We start from the raw sequence: 19,515 nt of genomic DNA on the forward strand, positions 1-19,515 counted from the left end.
CATGGTGGCTCAGACCTGTCTGTAACTCCAGTTCCAGGGGATCAAGCATCTTCACACAGACCTACAAAATACCAATGCATATAAAATAAAAGTAAATAAATAATTAAAAAAAAAAAACGACAAATGGTCTTGAGCCACTGTGTGAGTTCTGAGAACTGAAATCATGTCCTCTCCAAGAGCAGCCTGTGCTCTTAACACTGAGCCTCCTCTCCGGCTCTAGTTTGTTTGTTTTGTTTGTTTGTTTAAGACAGGATTTCTCTGTGTAGTTTTGGAGCCTGTCCTGGAACTCACTTTGTAGACCAGAATGGCCTCGAACTCACAGAGACCTTTCTGTCTCTGCCTCCCTAGTATTGGTATTAACGGCATGCGCCACCACCACCCGGCTTCCAGTCCTAGATTTTACTTTTTCCTGATCTGCAACTATGCTGGAAGCCTCAGAAAAGTCCCTGACTCTATCTATCTACTCATCCCCTCAGTTGGAGTTGGGGAGGTGTGATGTTGGTTTCAAATGTCAGCTTTGCATGACTTAGAGTCACCTGGGAAGAGTGGCTCAGTTAAGTAATTGTCTTCATCGGTTGTTTGTGGGAACATCTGCCTTTCCTTTTTTTTTTTTTTTTTTTTTTTTTTTGGTTTGTTTTTTCAAGACAGGGTTTCTCTGTGGCTTTGGAGCCTGTCCTGGAACTAGCTCTGTAGACCAGGCTGGTCTCGAACTCACAGAGATCCGCCTGCCTCTGCCTCCCGAGTGCTGGGATTAAAGGCGTGAGTCACCATCGCCCGGCTTTTTTTTTTTTTTTTTTTTTTTTTTTTTTGATACAGGGTCTCACTATGTAGGTCTCACTCTTAGCTGGCATAGAACTCCATTGTGTAGACCAGGCTGGCCTTGAAATCATAGAGAACCACCTGCCTCTGCCCCCCCCCCCAGTGCTAAGATTAAAGGCACCTGGCTAGGGAATTGTTTTGATTGTTAATTGATAAAGGGAAACGCAGCCAGCCCATTGTGAGTAGGACCTTTCCCTAGGCAGAAGGTCCTGATGATAGAAAGCTCGGGACGTTGGCTAGGAAGCAGGCAGGCAGCACGGGTGCATTAGTTTTCCTCTGCTCCTGACTGTAGATGTGATATGACTAGCTGCTTGAGCTCCTGCCTTGACTTCCCCAAAACCGTGGACGGGAACCTGGGGCTTAAGTCAAATCTACTCTTCCTCGCCCGAGCTGCTTTGTGCCTTCCTAATACCCCTCCTTAATAACCTGAAAGTCTATGCCCTTTTGGGACAAAACAGGCCTCACTTGGGGACCACTGTCTCTATGGCCCCAGGATGAAGACTCATCCTTTCTTTAATAGAGAGTGAAATTAGTCGGAGTGTCTGGGCCATCAGGGGACAACTGGAAGAGCAAACAATCCCCCTGCTAAAGTCCATCTAAGATTCCTCTCTTTTTCCCAACAGCAATTAAAATCTTTTAAAACCAGAGGCACAGGGCTGGAGAGATGGCTTAGTGGGTAACAGTGTTTCTTTTCTATTGCTGTGACCAAAACACCATGACCAAGGCAATTTTCAGAGCTGGCAGTGGAGCAAGGGCACAGCAACAGGAAAAACTGAGAGCTCACTTCCTGATCCACAAGTAGGAAGTAGCCAGAGAACACTGGGAATGGTGAGTCTTTTACAACCTCAAAACTGCCAGGTGGTGGTAGCACATGCCTTTTATCCCAGCACTCAGGAGGCAGAGGTAGGCGGATCTCTGTGCGTTTGAGACCAGCCTGGTCTACAAGAGCTATTCCCAAGACAGCTAGGGCTGTTCCACGGAGAAACTCTGTCTTGAAAGACCAATCAATCAATCAATCAATCAATCAATCAATCAAACCTCAAAGCCACCCCCAGTGACACACCTCCTCCAACAAAGCCACACCACCTAATCCTTCCCAAATAGTTCCACCAACAGGGGCCAAGTATTCAAACTTGGAGGCCATTCTCATTCAAACCACCACAGCAATATGACACCTCTGGCCTCCGGATACTTGAACTCAGGTGCACATAGCCCTACAAGATACACATGCATTTACATGACTAAAACATACTAATAATAAGGCCGCTGGGTATGGTGGTGCATGGCTTTAATTCCCCCCCCCCAATGCTGGAGGTAGGGAGGCAGAGGCAGGAAGATCTCTGTGAGGTCAAGGCCAATGTGGTCTACAGCGTAAATTCCATGACAGCCAGAGCTACACAGAGAATAAAAAAAAAAAAAAAAAGCAACGACAACAAAAACGAAGTCCAGCTCTTGGAAGGCAGAGGCAGGTGATCTATGTGAGTTCAAGACCATCCTGGTCTATATAGAAAGTTCCAGGTCAGTTAGAGTTACATAGTGAAACCCTGTTTCAATAAAATAATATATTATTGTTATTATTATTATAGAAAACCCCAAGGCACAAGACTTGTAAATATCATACCCAATCTAAAACAACAGGGCTAATGGCTCCCTGTAAATGCCCCTCTAACACACCTGTTCAGAGAGAAATCTTACAGAAAATGGTGACAAGTCCAGGACCTCAGATTTAAAAATGAAGCCGTAACCCTGGCCCGGATCCCAAAGAATGGATTACTGTCCTGAACGGGCACCCTTTTCTACATCCCTCTGTATCCTTTGCTTTTGGTGACCCAGCCTCCCAGGCCATACAGCTCACCTGGATGCCCCTGCCCCAGGGATTCAGAGACAATCCTTGTCACAATTTGAATGATAAATGCCCCCCACCGTCTCAGCCATTTGAACGCTTGGTGGTGCTGTTTGAGAGTTGTGGCCTTGCTGGAAGAAACAGGTCACTGGGGGAGAGGTCTGAGAGTGTAAAGACTCTGACTCTCTCTGTGTTTCCTGCCTTATGTGAGCTCCGGGCTTGCTACCTCATCTACCATGCCTGCTGTGCTTCTCTAGGAATCTGTTATGTTAAACACCTCATAACCACTCAACCTGAAAGCCTCTCTTTCTAGATGATTATTTCCCAATGCAGACTAGACCTTCAGATGTGATTCCTCAGGGTCTCAGGGACTATTCAGATGTAGATACCCTCCAGAGAAACATTAATTTGGATTCAGGTACGGCTCTACTACCAGTGTTAGCTTAAGAGGGACAAGTTCTTTTTATTTGTGTGGCACCTATATTTGCCTAATACTGTCTGTTCTCTGGCAGGGTTGAAATAGCATAGCAAAGTCCTTTCCTGATACACAGACCTTTAAGGTTCAAACTTTCATCCACCAGAAGGCTTTTCTTTTTCTTTCTTTCTTTTTTTTTTTCTTCTTTGGTTTTTTTCAAGACAGGGTTTCTCCGTGGAACAGCCTTAACTATCCTGGAACTAGCTCTGGTTGACCAGGTTGACCTTGAACTCACAGAGATTCACCTGCCTCTGCCTCCCAAGTGCTGGGATTAAAGGTGTGCGCCACCACCGCCCGGCTCAGAAGGCTTTTCTAACTCAGGAGTCTTCCTAAAACAAGTACCCTCTACTAGGAAATGCCACTCTGCACATGCTCAAACCCCTGCTTCCCCAAGTTCTTCTGTGGATCCACCCATAGCCACTGGGGTTATCGTCACAATTCCTAGTCTGGCTACACTTAGTTCCAGTTCCCAAGTCCCACAGTTTTCTTGCGCCTCCAGGCCACCGAAACTAAACAGCAGAGCTTCTATCCATAGACTGACGTCGATGCTGGAGGCTGGAGAGATGGCTCTGTGGCTGAGAGCACTGGCTTGGTTTTCAGGGAACAGGAGTTTGACTTCCAGCACCCACGTGACTACTGTAACCACTCACGACCATCGGCAACTCCTGTCTCCAGGGATCTGACACCCTCTTCTGACCTCTGCAAGCACCAGGCCCACAGGTAGCTCACAGGCATACACGCAGGTAAAACACCCATACACAGAAAACTAAAACAGACAAGCAAAAGCCTTCGATGTTCTCCCATGGCAGGCAGATGACCATTGCAATCTTATTAATGAGACCTGTCGCTTCTGAGTAAACACTGTGGACTAAAGAGAGGGAGACAAACAACTACCAAAACCCAAAGATAACAGTTTTGCTTTGTTTATTCATTTATTCGTTTATTCATTTATTTATTTATTTATTTATTTATTTATTTTGAGATGTGGTTTCTCTGTGTACCTTTGGAACCTGTCCTGGAACTCCTGGAAACCCACCCTCCTGCCCCCACCTCCGCCTCCCACTGCCTAGTGTTATAAAGGTTTTTGGGGCTGCACTTTAATCTTAGCACTTAGGAGGTAAAGAGAGGCGGATCTCTTTGAGTTCAAGGCCAGCCTGGTCTATATAGTGAGTTCTGGGACAGCAGGGGATACACAGAGAAACCCTGTTTCAGAAAACAAAACAGAAAAGAGAGGGTTTTTAAAGGATAACAACACGGCTCAAGGTTCCAGGCAAGTCAGACCTAGAAGAAAGAGCACACTGAATTAGGTCCTTTCCACCAGCTATCATATTGTATTATTGATTTTGATTTGTTGTTTTATTTGTTCACAGTTTGTCTTATTTGTGTATTCTTGATTGGGACCCATATGTCATCCTACAACCTGAGATGGAACTTTCAGCTAACTGCCACCATGGGTCACTGACAGGCCTTTCAATGGGGGCCTAACTGCTGTCTGAATTCCGTACCCCTCCCAAAGTCATCTAGGGTCACCTGTCCTAAGGAGGGATCGAGACAGGAATAGTGTGAGTCAGGAGGTTACCCTGGCACCAACAATCCGAAAACACCGACGCCATCACAGCTGCTCCGTGGATCAAAGCCTCTGCCCACAGGTGCTTCATGAATCAAAGACAGTTCCACAACTATACTATTTCATGGCAGAGCTCCAGTGCCAGGAAAGAAATATGGCTTCTGGTGCAGGAGCAGAGGAAAAGTCATTCCCTATTGTTCTCTTGGTTCGGTAACAAACAAAAAGCTTGTGGCCACTGACGCTGGAGCAGTGTCCTCTCTAGAAACCTCTCAGGATTCTCTCTGTCTCTGTCTCTGCATCTCTCTCTTTATTGATTGAGTGTCTGAGGCCAGGTCTCTGTAGCACAGGCTGTCCTAGAACTTGCTATGTAGACCATACTGGCCTAGAATTCAGTCATCTTTTGTTCCTAGTGCTGTGGTTAAAGATGTTCATGACTATACCCAGCTTTTCCTCCTTTCTGATTCATGGTGTTGGTCCAAGCGTTCAGCTCTGGAGTCCCCAGGCTTCCTTTCTTGTCCTTTGTGGGACAATACTGCAGCTTGCAACTGTAACCACTGTAGCTCACTATTACAAGTGGCTTCAACTGACCCGACCCCAAGACAAGGCCATCTTTGCTGAAATTCAAGGCCGGTGGCTGGGCAATGGTGGTGCACGCCTTTAATCCCAGCACTTGGGAGGCAGAGGTAGGCGGATCTCTGTGAGTTCGAGACCAGCCTGGTCTACAGAGCTAGTTCCAGGACAGGCTCCAAAGCCACAGAGAAACCCTGTCTCGAAAAACAAAAAAAAAAAAAAAAAAAGAAAGAAAAAAAAAAAAAGAAATTCAAGGCCGGAATTCTGGGAAGGAGGAAGCCCATTCCTCCCCAGTCCTGTCCCAACCACAGAAGAAGGAAGATGTGATTGCCCCACTGAAAAAGGTACCGAGCCAGGTGGCTAACATAGATAAGAATAATGGGTTAATATAAGTTATCAGAGTTAATAAGAAGCCTGAGCTAATGGGCCAATCAGTTTATCATTTAAAAAAAAAAAAGAAAAGATTCAAGGCCAACTCCCAGCGATCTGCCTGCCTCTGCCAGATATGGAGCCAGTCCCCTTGAATGCTTTCATCTTGGTGAATTCAAAAGCCACACTATAGACACATGCACACAGCACACACACACACACACACACACACACACACATACACACACAAACAGAGGCACACCCAGAGAAACATAAATACATTTTGAAATTAAGGGCCTGGAGAGATGGCTCTTCCAGAGGAAGTGGGTTCAATTCTCAGCACCGTCATGGCAGCTCATAAGTGATTGTAAATCCAGTTTCTGGGTGATCTGACAATTCACACCGTTGCGTGTAAAATAAAGTTAAATAAATAATTAAAAAAAAGAAACTCAAGGCCAACCTAAGCTAAATCCCTGTCTCAAAAACAAAACGAAAATGAAAACAAAGCCATGCAAACAAACAAACCCAAATGGTTAGCCTCTCCAGATTGATTAGTCTCTTCAGATAAGTCTCCGTGCTTTGCAATCAATGTCTGGCCTATAATAATATAGGGGCTCAAAGAGTGTTGAAGAAATGGATGTCCCAGATCACCTGACAGGGATAGCATTGGAAGGGAGTTTAGTTTTAATCACTAGCTCTATTTAGGTCAGAATGAGCACTTGCAGGAGGTGGCTGGAAGATGGTGGGGACGTGTCAGAGTTGGCTTTAGCTGGTGAAGGGGCCTTGTTCCTCTGCACACCGGGACAATACCTGGGAGAAAGCATCGCACTCTCAGTTTAAGATCCAAACAGAGGCGCAAACAGATTCAAGATTCCTGGACCGGATCCCCGCTTTGTCCCGGGGCGGCCCCAAGAGCCTCCAGCGGGACAGCAGCCTGGGCGGCCGCGCAGCGCCCTCTAGTGCCCCGTGACCACCCGGCGGTCCAGCCGTGACGCCTGCTGGAGAACCCCGCTTCCCGTGGCTCCCGTCCCGCGCGGGTTCCCGGGCGAGGTGGGGGTGGGGAGGGGGAGCTGATGCGGAGGAGGCAGGAGGCGGGACTCAGTGGGAGTGTCTCCGAGAAATTCGCGGCCTTCGGCGGCTTCCCGGCCCGGGAAGTGAGCCCGGGTCGGCGACCACAAACAGGAAGTCGGGCTGTAACAAAGAGCAGAGGGCGGGGAGCCGCAGAGCTCCGGGGCGCCCGGCGGTGGCGACAGGTGGAGGGCTGACCCCGACAGGCGGCCGGGCGCACCTGACTCTTCCGTTGCCCGATCCGACCCGACCCGGGACACCCTGGGAGCGAGAGGCAGTGGGCGCGGCTCCCCTGGGGAAAGGCCGCTGGGACCTCCCAGGAGCATCCCCTCCCTGGGAAGAGACAGTCACAGTTCCCTGAGTGAATCACTTCCATCTCCTTCCCGGAATGCAGCAGGTCGCACGGGGCGGAGGGCTGGGCCCACAGCTGGTGTAGACCCACGGGTGTAGACCCATGGTGTAGACACAGACAGGAAGAGGAAAGAACTCACGGAGGGCTCTCTCGGTAGGGCCCCTGGCAGAGGTGTCACACTGTACTTGCTGAGTCCTGTGGCCTCGACTAGCCTGAGTGGAAGTGGGTAGGAGCCTCTGTACCCTCATCTGCCCTCGGACTGGGTTCACTGTGGCCTGGCCTGCGTAAGCCGAGGAAGGCACCACTGCCTTCTTCATGGCCCCTCCCAACCCACAGCTCAAGGATCTCCAGGTGGTCACCAGCCAACAAGCTCTGGAAAAGCAGCTGTCCTCAGGGCCGAAGGTCACCAGGAGGTCAGACTAATTCTTTAGACAGGACAGTCTGCTGAGGAACTTCTAAACTCTGAATTCTCTTTAAAAATAGACGAAGACGAGCATTTGCGAGGCCACTGAGAGTTCTTCACAGCGAGTCTGAGCTATAGGCTGATCTTGTTTGAATGCCAAGTCTCCTGGACTCTTGAGTGATCAGGAGAGCCTTAAATACCTTGCCTCTGGGGAGAGGGGTGCTGGGGGGGGGGGGGGGGGGGGGCCCGGGGGGGGGGGGGGGGGGGGGGGGGGGGGGGGGGGGGGGGGGGGGGGGGGGGGGGGGGGGGGGGGGGGGGGGGCTGGCCCCTTATGGAGAGACTGTCCGGAAATCCTGGGAGAGAAGGATTGTAATTTGTTTACACTCCAAGTGAGAACTGGAACCCACTTTTGAGTTGTTAGGGAGAGGGCCTGGCATGGGCTGCAGGCTGGAGCACCCACGAGCATACCACATCAAATCCTTGCATGGGTTCCCACTCGCGCCAGGAAGTCAGGGTGACGTGCTGGGTGCTCTCGGCTCCCTGACTAGGATTTCAGAGGTGATAAATGGGTTGATCCAGCAACCAGGACCCCTCCAGGGCTCTTCTCTGACCATCTGGTAATGTAGCCCAGCCTGGCGGTGTGGACGTGCAGGCTTGCGGGTGTCCTACCTGTCCCCCACATGGGAGCCTCGTCATCTTGCCTTCTGTCCCAGCCCAGCTTCCCCCGCCCCCCAGAGCCTAGGAGCCGCTTTCCTGTTTCATTTTGGGCAGGAAGAGTGAGGTCGTGTTGTTCTTCCCTCTGCTGTCGGCTCAGGCTGTGGGAACCGGTCCCTGAATGTCTTCCTGTTTGATACCCTGTGTGTGCAGTAGAGCAACAGAGAATGGTGGCCAAGCCGTGGGACATGTGCATGCTCCTGGCGCTCAAATAAGCGCCCATGCTGGAGTTGGGGGTGGGGCAAGTTTGGATTCCACTAGGAAGGCGTCTGTTGGGTCTGTTTTGCTTTACTGTGAAGAGGCTGAGAGCTGGGCATCCGAGCAGCTTTTCCCTCATCTGGGGATTGTTTTGGTTTTTTTTTTTTTTTTCATCATTTGCTCATCATGGGGTATGTTTGTGGCTGCAGAGAGAGGATTGGCACCCTAGGGACTATCCTGTGCCTTAGAGGAAGCTGGGCATGGAGTAGGTTGGAAATTCCCTTATTAGTGTCTCAGCCTGAGGAGAGCTCTGACCCCCACTCCTTGCAGCCTCATCCATCCCTTCAGCTCTGTCCAGCTGCCAGAAAGACAAACCCAGGGCAAATTCCCTCCCCATCCCATGCCAGATCAATCCCTCAATCGTACTGAGAAAACAGCAGAGGCCAGCAGGAGGAAGTGCCCAGCGGGGACCTAGCCCATGATCTAATAAGAGAGTCCTTTTGAATAAGTAATGAGAGAACCCTCCTCAATAGGAGAAAATCAAGCTCCCATGCTCCTTCTCTCGGGCTTGGGGAAAGGGAAGAGAGTTTCCAGGCAGGGGAAATATAGCCTCATGGGCTGGATTCGTAGCAGCATAAAGTGGGGTAGTGGCATCTGGTCTCAAAGCCACCAGGCGTAGAAGGTTGGCCTGGGGATGAGGTGGATGAGGGTAGGCTCCCCAAAGACCCGACTGAGACACAGGCCTTCCACATAACACGCCAAACCCCAGCATGCAGAGGCCCTCCGGGTTCCAGCAAGAAGAGAAGGGGCTCCCAAATATTTGGGGTAGGAAGGCAGGGAGAAGAGAGGATTCCCATTCTCCCATTACAAAGACAGGACCCAAGAAGTAATAAATTCCTGTACACATCTGTTTCATATTATAAATACACATTATATACAAAATAATGTTATAAAATGTAGAAAGGTCAGTGCTTCTGATTCTTAAATTATCAAAATACTAGATTCCAAAATAAACTACAAAAAAAAAAACACCTCATATTATTGATTTCTGAAGATCGGCTTCAAGGGTGGTCTGGGGCAGCAGTGGGCACTGATAGAGCCCAGGCTCAAGGGCACAGAAATGGGCATGAGAGAGGAAGGGGCCTAGGCCACAGCAGCACCCATGACCTCCCTCATTGGAATTTTAGCATAAAGGCCCTGAGCTCCCCACTTGGGGCTGAAACCCTAGCTGGCAAAGGGGCAGGCCCGAAGCCCATCTGTTCACACAAGCCCCAAGGCACCAGGACCAGTGAGAGGTCATCTACCACCTTTTGCCCAGAGGGTCTAGGCTAAGTGGCACCCCACACGATGTGGTTGGAGGCAAAAACCACTTCTCTACCTCACCTGCAGGGTAGCTCCGCCAAAAGCCAAACAGCACAGCTCTCAGGCCTACAGGAGACCCGTCCCTTGCAAACCTCTTCTCTCCTCTCTCATTTGGGCCCAGCTGTCATGACGGAGCCTGGGCAAAGGCACTTTGGAAACACAGATGCCCATGGGAGCCACAGCAGCTCCAAGACCTCCTGGGGCCACTGCTACTCTCTGAAGAACAGTCAAGAGCCCCGTGATGGCCGCTGCTGGCAGAGCAAGTCCAAGTGGCACCTTAGATGTCAGCTCAACAGGTGTTCCTCCAGCTCCTCGGCTGGCTCTTCCCTTGTTGGTGGGGCTGCCCGTCTGAGGCCAGGCAGACTCCTGAAGGCGTGCAGAGGTGGTGCAACTCTTGGCTGGTTCACAGTCTGTCCAGTTCATGCCATCCCCTCCTCCTCCTCCTCCTCCTCCTCCTCCTCAGAGCAGCACTGTGCATACTAAAGACGTCCCATCCGGGGTGCAATGTAAACAAATGCAGAAGGAAGACCCAGCTGCGGGGCCAAAGCTGGGTGTCTGGGTGGGCTCGTGCCTTATACCTGGGGAGCATTCACAAAATGGAAAGATGGTTATCTTGGGGACAGGCACTGTCTCCGGGGATGCTCTGGGCCTTTCTGGGAGGGACATTCTCCTCAGTCTTCCGCCCTAAGACATACAAGTGTCTGGGAGTTTGTACTAATGTGGAGAGAGGTACAATGGAGGAAGCCAGTGGCGAGGAGTGGGCAAACATAGCAACTGTTTTCACGCAAAGGCAACTGGGAACTAGTGCCTGAAAGGTAGCCAGTACCATAGCTGTCCTTCCTGGCTCTACCCGAAGTCCCCCTGTCTCCTTAACTTTGTCCCTTTCATTGGTGCAGCTGCCAAGTCAGGCATACCACCTGGTTCCTGTTTCACACCCTCAGTGGCCATGAGGCCAGCAGGGGACCCAGGAGCCACTAAACACCAAGGAAGAGACCTCTGCCCCACCCCTTCACGAATGAGGCTGCTGGTGAGCAGGAGGGGACGTGCTGACCGGGAGGGCCAGCCCAGAACTCACCTCTGTGGCAATGACACATTCGTTCCTCTCTTCTGATATCAAACACACTGACTGGTAGATGGAGTCCCTGGGGGAGCATAGCGCTGATATTCGACACTCGGGCTTTTCACTGAAGGAACATAAGACAGGCGGGTAAGAATGAGGGGGGAACTGGAGAGGGGACAAGGTGCTGATCTCCATCCCAGAGAGTTAAAGGGTGTGTGCTGCAGTGGTCCAGAATGCTGTGGGCGGGGAGTGCTCAATGCTGGCCTTCCGGGGCAGGTACTTAAAACAGGCCCCTGAGGAGGACTCAACCAAACCAGCGGTCACAGACCTAGAAAAGGGCAGTATTGCCTCTAGAGACAAGCCGTACTGTGGAAAGATGGCGGGCCTAAGAGATGTACTGTGGACAGTTGGTATTCAGGAGTGAAGAATGGATGAATGACCAGGAGGGGCTTCCCTAGTAAGAGATCCTTAGAAGAAGCCAGGCGGTGGTGCTGCACGCCTCTAATCCCAGCAGGAGGCAGAGGCAGGTGGATCTCTGAGTTTGAGACCAGCCTGGTCTACAGAGTGAACTGTTCCAGGACAGTTAAGGTTACACAGAGAAACTGTCTAAAAGAAAGTGTTACACTTGTGTGTGTGTGTGTGTGTGTGTGTGTGTGTGTACACATGCGTGTGAATGTGCACATGCCACTGCACACTGTGGAAGTCAGAGGACAGCTTGCTGCGGTCTGTGACCTCCCTCTAACATGTGGGGACTGAAGATCAAGCTCGGGCCATCAGTCCCGGCAGCATGTGCCTGTACCCTCTGAGCCATTTCATTTTGTCTTTGATACACGATCTGCTATGTTGCCCAGATTGGCATCAAACTTGCCATCCTCCTGTCTCAGCCTAAGTAGCTAGGGTTACAAGTGTGTGCCACTGAGCCTGGCTCCCTATGGAAATGCACTTAGAGTGTCTTGCAGTTAGTACCATAGCCCCTACTGGTTGAAAAGCAGCCAGGGTCTGATGCCACTCAGCCTGGGAGATCCCGTCAAAATATGTAACCATCCACACACAGCAAAGCCCTGGGCTTTCAAGTATGGCTCACCTGTGTAACCGAAGTGGCACCTTCTCCCCTAAGCTCTTGTCACTGTGGAGATACTTCCCAGGCATGGTCCCCCGCCCCAGGGGTCCTGGAGCCAGATTGTAGTCCAATGTATGGTTCTGCAGTTTGCCACAGTTGGACTTGTCCAGGCCACAGTCCACTTCCAACTCCTTCTTCTGGTTTGTGTTCTTGAGCTGGGCAGCTGGGATTAGGTTGTCCTTCTGGAAGTCTGACAAGTTGTTCATGGCCTCCCTGCTGCCATCGTCGGGCCGCCGAAGTCGCAGCTGCCGCACGGCTACCGCCACCATGCCCAGCAATACCAGCAGTACCACCAGCCCCACGCCCAGGGAGACAGCGACCCAGGGGAAGCTGGGTGGCAAGCCCACGGGAAACTCGCAGCGGCTGCCCACAAAGCCATAAGGACAGTTGCAGACGACGTTGTCTGAGAGGCCCGCGTAGCAGGTGGCCCCGTTGAAACAGGGCCCTGAGGCACAGGCATCGCTGGCGATCCGCACCTCACAGCGCCTGCCAGAATAGCCAGCAGGGCAGGTGCACACCGGCCCATTCTCCAGATCGTGGCACGTGCCCCCGTGGGCACAGGGGCTTCGGGCACAGTCACTGATGTGGAGTTCACAGTGGGTGCCCGTGAACCCAGGACGGCAGCGGCAGGTTCGGCTTGGACCTCTGTTTAGACACTGGCCCCCTGTAAGGACATAGGACCTAAGTCAGCAATAGCCTACAAATTCCCAGGTGAAGGGCATGGGGCCTAACCCATGAGCTTGGCCCTTCTACCCGCTGTGTTCAACCTGCATGGACAGAGCCCTTTACGAAAGGAACTGTATCAAGACTCTGACGTCCTGGAATTGGGCTGACCCTGGTTCTCCATGCCTCCGAGGGCCATTGTATAAGTCACTGGCATCTTACAGAATTTGAGGGTACAACACATACGCTTGCTTTGCTCTCTCTAGCAGAGGATCTGACCCCCGATCCCTTAGCCTCAGTTTCTCCACCTGTTAAAGTTCCCAGGTAGCTCTGAGGCTCAGGTAGCGAAGACCGAGGCAAGCACAGACTACAGAGAGGAAGCACTCATGTAGGTGCAATTACCACTTAATTCCACCCTCACAGCCACACCAAAGGCGTTTAGTTACACCTTCCCCTCCAGGATGAGGGAGCTAAGTGAGGACATTGCCACCCCCAGGCCCTCAGCAGCTCCCTAACAACTGCCTGCCTGCCTTATAGACAGTTACCTGTTGACCAAATACATGAAGATTACCAGTGGGTTTTGTGTATCCAAAAGTGCTGGATAGTCTAGATATTTTGTGCCCCACTCATTCTAAGGGAGCGTGGGGAAGAGGCCTCAAGGCACAGAGCTCCAAGCACCTACTGGCCTCCCCTGAGAAGGGGCGTGAAGCCTCCAGCATCCTTCTTTCTAATTCACAGCTTCCTGAGGAGGGTCTCTTGTCAACCCTCATCAGATCCAGGCTCATCCATATAAGATGGGGTACTACCTGTCACCTGGTTCTCCTCCAAAGCGCCACCCCTAATTATGCAAGCTGTCCACCCTCCACAGCAAAGGGGAGTTGGTGAGTTTGCCCAGAGGAGAAAACAGGTCTCTCTCTGTCTCTCTCTGTCTCTCTCTCTCTGTCTCTCTCTCTCTGTCTCTCTCTGTCTCTGTCTCTCTCTCTGTCTCTGCTTCTCTCTGTCTCTCTCTCTCTGTCTCTCTCTGTCTCTCTCTGTCTCTGTCTCTCTCTCTCTCTCTCTGTCTCTCTCTCTCTCTCTCTCTCTCTCAGGCGATCTGGCGCCAGGGCCATTTCAGCGGGTTAGGAAGGTGACAGGAAGGACTCACCGTTGGCACATGGGCTGCTGGTGCACCTGTCCACTTTCTTCTCGCAGTTGGAGCCAGTGAAATTAGGGGGGCATTCACAGGCATAACTGGCCCCCTGGTTGCGCTCCCGGCAGGAGCCCCCATTGAAGCAAGGTGAATCAGCACAGGTCAGGGTACTATGTTCACAGTGCTGACCATAATAGCCCGGAGGACACAGGCAGTGGTAGCCATCCTCCTGGTCCTGGAGAGAGAGCATAAACAGGCTAAAGTCAGACCCTGGGGATGAGGCAAGGATATAGGAGGTCAGCAGCTAGCCTCTGCTTGCCCATAGTGTCTCTCCAGGATGCGTATCCATGGAGATACGCATGTCTGGATGCTACCTGGTTAGACCTCTGCCTCCCTGTGCTGCTGACTTGCGTCTCACCTTACAGCTGCCGCCATTCCGACAAGGGTTGCTGTCACATTTGCTGAGTTCCAGCTCGCAGTCCACACCAGTGTAGCCCGGGCGGCAGGTGCAGGTGTAACTCCGCTGCCCGCTGTTGGAACACGTGGCTCCATTCTTGCACGGGGAGTGGTGGGTGCAGTAATTGAGATCTGTGGAGGCAGGAAGCAACTAGCTGAGTGGGACCATGTAGCCTCCCACCTACAAGCGAAGTCACCCTGTGCTTGGCCCAAAGAAGCTTCAACTCAAAGTTTCCCAGGCCCATGCATCCCTCTTCCTCTGTCGGCGAAATCATGAGTGTTGAAGTACCCTAAACCACACATAAGCAAAGCACAACTAGTCAGGGTTCTGCTGTGTAAGCTCACAAACGCTGCTGCCCGTTGGGGCAGGATGAAGAGGAGAAGGAGGTGAAGCTAAGGCCCCAGCCAATGAGGAAGTCACAAAAGGCTTCATGAAGGAGGTGCAAGCAAAAGGACCTAGATGAAGGAGTGAAATTTCAGCACGTGGAAAGAGTAGCAGGGAGATGAGAATCACCACAGACTGGACCGGGAATTTTCTAAAGGACGCGTTAAATGTGTATTTTGAATGATAGCTATTTATTTTCTTATTGGAGAAGGGCAAGGAGGGAGAGCCAGACAAAACAAACAGAGGGGGCTGTAGGGTTGTGTTTGTATACACTGAGTATATGACTGGATTGCCTGGGAGCAAATGTGTATGGCAGAAAGGAAGAAAGCAAGGGACCAGCTGTGTGGGTGTGGGTGTGCTGGGGACAGAAAAATGAGGGAAGTTCTGTGTGCCAGAGAGAGAGAGAAAGAGAGAGAGAGAGAGAGAGAGAGAGAGAGAGAGAGAGAGAGAGAGAATAAGAACATACAAGGACTGGATTCCATGCTGGCAAAAAGTCAGGGCATAGGCAAGCTTTTTCCAGCATGGCAACCCCCCTCCCCATCCTCTCTGGGCCTGTGCAGTGTTTCCATGGCAGCAGGCACAGTGCTTGACCCTGAAAACGGGAGGATGCAGCTGGGTACAGGGATGCAGAAGAAAAGGTTCCCTCTCTCAAGGCTGGGGCTCATAGACTCCTGTGTAGGCAGAGGAGTAGCAACCCTCAAATACCAGGTAGAGACTGCGTGAGCCCAGGCAGCTGCCTGGCAAGTGTGGCTGGAGAAAGGCAGGTGGCTGTGCCCACACTAAAAAAGTCAGTTAGATGTTCCCTCCACCCAGAGGCCCAGGTTGGCCACAGCCCAGGGCAGCCAGTAGGCACACCCCACCAGACAGCTGTTTAGGGGAGAGCTGCTCAAACAGCCTTGGAAGGTGAGCAAACACTCAGAGGGTTAATAGGTAACTAAAGGCAGAAAGAGGAACAGAGCTCGGCCTCCCTTTCTCTTTGGTCTTGCTAGACTTTATGAGCATGAGCTCCAGGCTCCCAAGCTGTTACCCCTTGGGCCTCTTTAGTCTTATGTACCTGGAGAAGAATGTCCCACCATCCCATTCTAGGGGAGTTGAAAAGAGTCTTTAAAAGTCTCAAGATGGAGCTCGGGTGTAGCTCACAGGTAGTATTGTGGTACCCTGAGTTCCATCCCCAGCACCACACATGTGCACATATACAAGTCCTAAGATCCTTAACCAGTAATAGGAAAGCTAGTCAGCCATCAGTGAGGAAGAGAACCTAGTCACTATCTCTAGTTTCAGCCCCTGCCACCCCATCTCTCCTTCCCTCACTCACCTTGGTCGCAGAACAGACCTCCCCAGCCCTCATTGCAGGTACACTGCCAGGGGATGCTGCAGGTGCCGTGACGACAGCCATTGTGGGGGATACATTCATTGCATAGGCGGCCCTGCCATCCTGGACGGCAGCTATAGGGCAGAAGAGAAGCTGAGTGTAAGGTGAGAGGCCCACTTACAAGGAAGAGTCCCCCATCTCGCTTCCTGTCCCCAACTTACAGGCACTCCGCTGGCTTGCTGCAATAGCCATTCTGTTCATGACAGCCAGAAAGACAGATAGCTAAAAAAAAAAAAAAAAAGGAAACAGGGCTGGATGAGGTTCTGGTACCAAAGCCTCTATCTCCCGTCCTGCTCTCCTGAGCTCACTTCCTACTATTGGCCTCCAAGAGGAGCCATGGTTATCTTAAAGGGAACCAGGGACAAGGGGGTGGGAGAGAAGCATGCTGGACGAAATGAATAGCAGGGATCCTTGTGGGCTTATACCAGCTGGGGAAGAGGCTCTGAGTCCCAGGTTACAGCATCCCCAGGTAGACTTGAGGCCCAGCTGGGAGGCAGCATAGACCCACCCTGAGGGGAAGCTGAGACAACTATATAATACTTTCTTGGGGGAAATCTCCTCCCTTCCATCCCGGTGGGAGCCTGGCTGCTTACGCTGATCGCAGTATTTCCCAGTCCAACCGGGCAGGCAGGACAGGCTGCCATCTGGCTGGCACACGTAGTGTCCGAAGAGGTCATTGCGCTTCTTGCACAGGCGGGAACAGTTATCCCCATAGTAGTTGTCACTGCAGATGACCCGGTAAGAGTAGCGCAGTCTTGTGAGGGTGTCATTTTGCTCATCTGGTAGCCAATTCTGACCCACAGCAAGGGAGCCTTGGATGGTGATTTGACTGATAAGTGCGTCGACTGGCAAAACCTCTGCAGGGAGAGCATCGGGTCAGAGAAAGACTGTGGCGGTCCTTAACAACTGGACCAGTTATCCCGATAACCCCACCTGCCAGCAAACACAGGACAGAGGGTCCCACGGTCTTGCTACTTAGCTTCCCTGGGTGTGTGCATGTGCAGGGGGCTTGATAGCATTCAAAAAGGGTACAATAGACGGATGTTAAGATATCCCAGGGTTGTGGAGGCAGATACGGAGGGGAAAGAGGAAAAGAGGTCAAAATGGAAAAAAAAATTAAAAGGGGGAAGCTTTCTGATTCGAGATTTGGGAATAAGGGGTTCTTTGGTGCAGTTTCAGGGGTTCTGCTCCAGAGGTAGGTCATTTTTTTTCCTTTTCAAAGTGAGAATTGTTGTGCTGGTGAAATATCCTTTTCCTCTGTGTCAGAACAACATCCCAAAGCCATTATTCCCTTTCCAAAGGAGCGGAATTCGCAAAAGGTGTAAAATACAGGAAGGGGCCCGTCAGCGGCGCTGGCAGCCTCGGCCTTTCTCACCGCCGTGCTCCCCGCGTTCCCACGCCAAAAATAACCCGCAGGAAACGCAATTGTGCTCTGAGTCCAGGCAGCAAGCGGAATCCGAGCGTCCAGCGCGGGGCGCAGCTCCGGCCAAGCTAAGCGTCCTGGCCCCCACCCCCAAGCCCGCGTTTCCCCCGCCTATAACAGGTTAACTCTTTCCGCGCCGCGTGATGTCGCCCCCCTGTGGCTGTGGAGTGAGATACTCACCTGGCCGCAGGTCGTCTCCCGGTGCGTGCCAAGCTTGGATGTTGAGTGAGAAGGTACCCTGGAAAGCAAAAGGGGGGCGGGGGGACAGAGAGATAGCGATATGAGCAGGGCGGGAAAGGAGGGGGTGCCTCGCGGCAGCCTGTTTAATTAATCTAATTGCGGGATACAGTTACCGAGCTCGGGTCAACATAACTGGTGTTAGCGCAGTGCAGCGCGCGAGTTGAGAAGGCAGGGGAGGGATGTGGGATGCTGGAGTGTAAGTGAGAGCTGGGGGTGGGCGGGCGGTGCAGCGATGGGGTGTTGGTAATGAAACTCGTATCCCAAGAACTGGGTGGAAGGAAGGGCAAGAAACTGGGAAGAAGAAAGACTAGTGAAAGCCCTCTCCGGGGTGGACCTATGGAGGTGGGGGAGAGCAGGAGAAAGAGGCCAGGGGCTCTCCAGGGAGGCGTTTAGGAGAGAGGCTCTGGTTTATGAACGCTCCCTTCTTTCGCCTTCGGTGATCTCCCAGTGCATTCAGGTTTGATGGGGAAACTAATGACACAGGTTGAGCTTACCGGCCAGGTGAAATTGAAGGGCAGCTGAAGAGGGTTGCGACCACCGCCGCTATTCTCGTCCCTGACGACGAAGGAGTTGATGCCCAATACCGGGGTGGAGACGCTGCCGAAGGTGCAGGGTCCCGGCGAGAAGGTTGCCTGGAAGTGCTTAAGGCAGATGCGGAAGAAAGTCCGGCAACCAGGCTCGCAGGGCTGCCCATTGGCCAGCATACCGCGCTCGTTGGCGAACTCCTGCAGCCGCAGCTGGAAGATGCCGGAGCCCGAGACGCGCTGCTGCACAGGGACGGAGAGAAGGAGGGAGGAGAGCGGTCAGGGTCAGCGGGCGCCAGGACGCAAGCCCGGAGCGCTGCGGGAGGGGGCGGAGAGGGCGCGGGACGTTACCTGCGGCCACAGTACCGCCAGCAGCAGTAGCGCCCAGTGAAAGGCGCTCCGGGACGCAGGCGTCATTCCTTGGGGTGTCCTCTCCACCCGGGGACTCTGAATCTGCTTGTTAGGGATGTCGCTCTCCCGGTACGTCCGTCTGCCAGCCGAGTTCCTGAAAAGCTGATTCCTTTCGGGACTCTGCTCCCTTGTCGCCTTCTCGAAAACTCCGCAGCTTGATGCCTCCGTAGGTAATCCAGGTGAAGGCGACTGGGTGGTGGTCGCTCTAAGTATATGTCCTGGAACTAATCCTAGGGCCTCAAGCGGGCTAGTGCCGGGGTACACTGCACCCAAGCGGCTTCGGTTGAGGCTCTTGGCCTCGGGATCCTGGCCGGCGAGCAGCGCCGCTACTGAAACCTGCTCGCTCTGGAGCCTTTCTTATATATATTGGCTCCTCTTCGCAGCCTGTCAGTCAGACAGACTCATGGTCACTCTCCCCTCCCCTCCAGGCCTCTAGTGGCTACAGTCCCAGCACCCACCCGAGGGGGCCTCCGCCCCCGCCGCTCCCCCTGTCAACTAGCCAGTAGGGCGCAGGTCCCCGCCCCTCTTCCAACCTCTGGGCTCCCAGCTCTGCGCGTGCCCAGGGAGCAGTCCTCAGAGACCGGCTGGTTAAAGGCTGAGACCCTTGCCACCAGAGGATAGGAGGGTAGCCCAGTGATGCGGCGGGAGGTGAGGTGGTTCCCGGATGGTCCTGAGGGTGGAAATTCTAAGGGGTCCCCGTAGGCGGAGCATCTGCTCCAGGCTTTAGCTACCTATAGTCCTCCAGCAGGTGGGAAGAACTTAAACCAGGAAAGCAAAAAACCAGCGCCAGGGGACTTGGATCTCCCTTTCCTTCCCAGATATTAGGCAGCTCGTGCCTCGCTGGCTTCCAGCCTAGGAGCACCCACCCACCACGCGTCCCCAGCACCGCAGGGAAGCCATCGGACGCGTTAACCTTTCCGTGGCCATTCCAAGCAAGGCAAAGGGCCAAGCGTCTAAGACTCTGGTCTCCTTTGCACCTGACAGGCATGTCA

At 52.6% G+C, this 19,515-nt stretch overlaps 2 protein-coding genes across 2 annotated transcripts in view; one reads left to right on the plus strand and one right to left on the minus strand.

Moving 5' to 3' along the window:
- Nucleotides 1-19,515, plus strand: part of Ppp1r14d (protein phosphatase 1 regulatory inhibitor subunit 14D) — a 295,305-nt gene that overhangs the window by 164,829 nt on the left and 110,961 nt on the right. The gene's annotated exons all lie outside the window — the stretch shown is intronic.
- On the minus strand, nucleotides 9,279-18,898 carry Dll4 (delta like canonical Notch ligand 4). Its single transcript, XM_050132801.1, has 11 exons — nucleotides 18,464-18,898; nucleotides 18,083-18,355; nucleotides 17,529-17,586; nucleotides 16,519-16,782; nucleotides 16,087-16,147; nucleotides 15,869-15,999; nucleotides 14,131-14,300; nucleotides 13,728-13,947; nucleotides 11,885-12,584; nucleotides 10,816-10,924; nucleotides 9,279-10,318 (listed from the first exon to the last, which is right to left on the minus strand). The coding sequence occupies exons 1-11, from the start codon at nucleotides 18,527-18,529 to the stop codon at nucleotides 10,313-10,315; spliced, it is 2,058 nt and encodes a 685-aa protein (XP_049988758.1). The 5' UTR covers nucleotides 18,530-18,898; the 3' UTR covers nucleotides 9,279-10,312.

The sequence above is a fragment of the Alexandromys fortis genome, unplaced genomic scaffold (assembly GCF_014885135.2).
Source record: "Alexandromys fortis isolate MF-2015 unplaced genomic scaffold, M_Fortis_MF-2015_v1.1 scaffold_6, whole genome shotgun sequence".
In the NCBI taxonomy this organism is placed as follows: domain Eukaryota; kingdom Metazoa; phylum Chordata; class Mammalia; order Rodentia; family Cricetidae; genus Alexandromys; species Alexandromys fortis.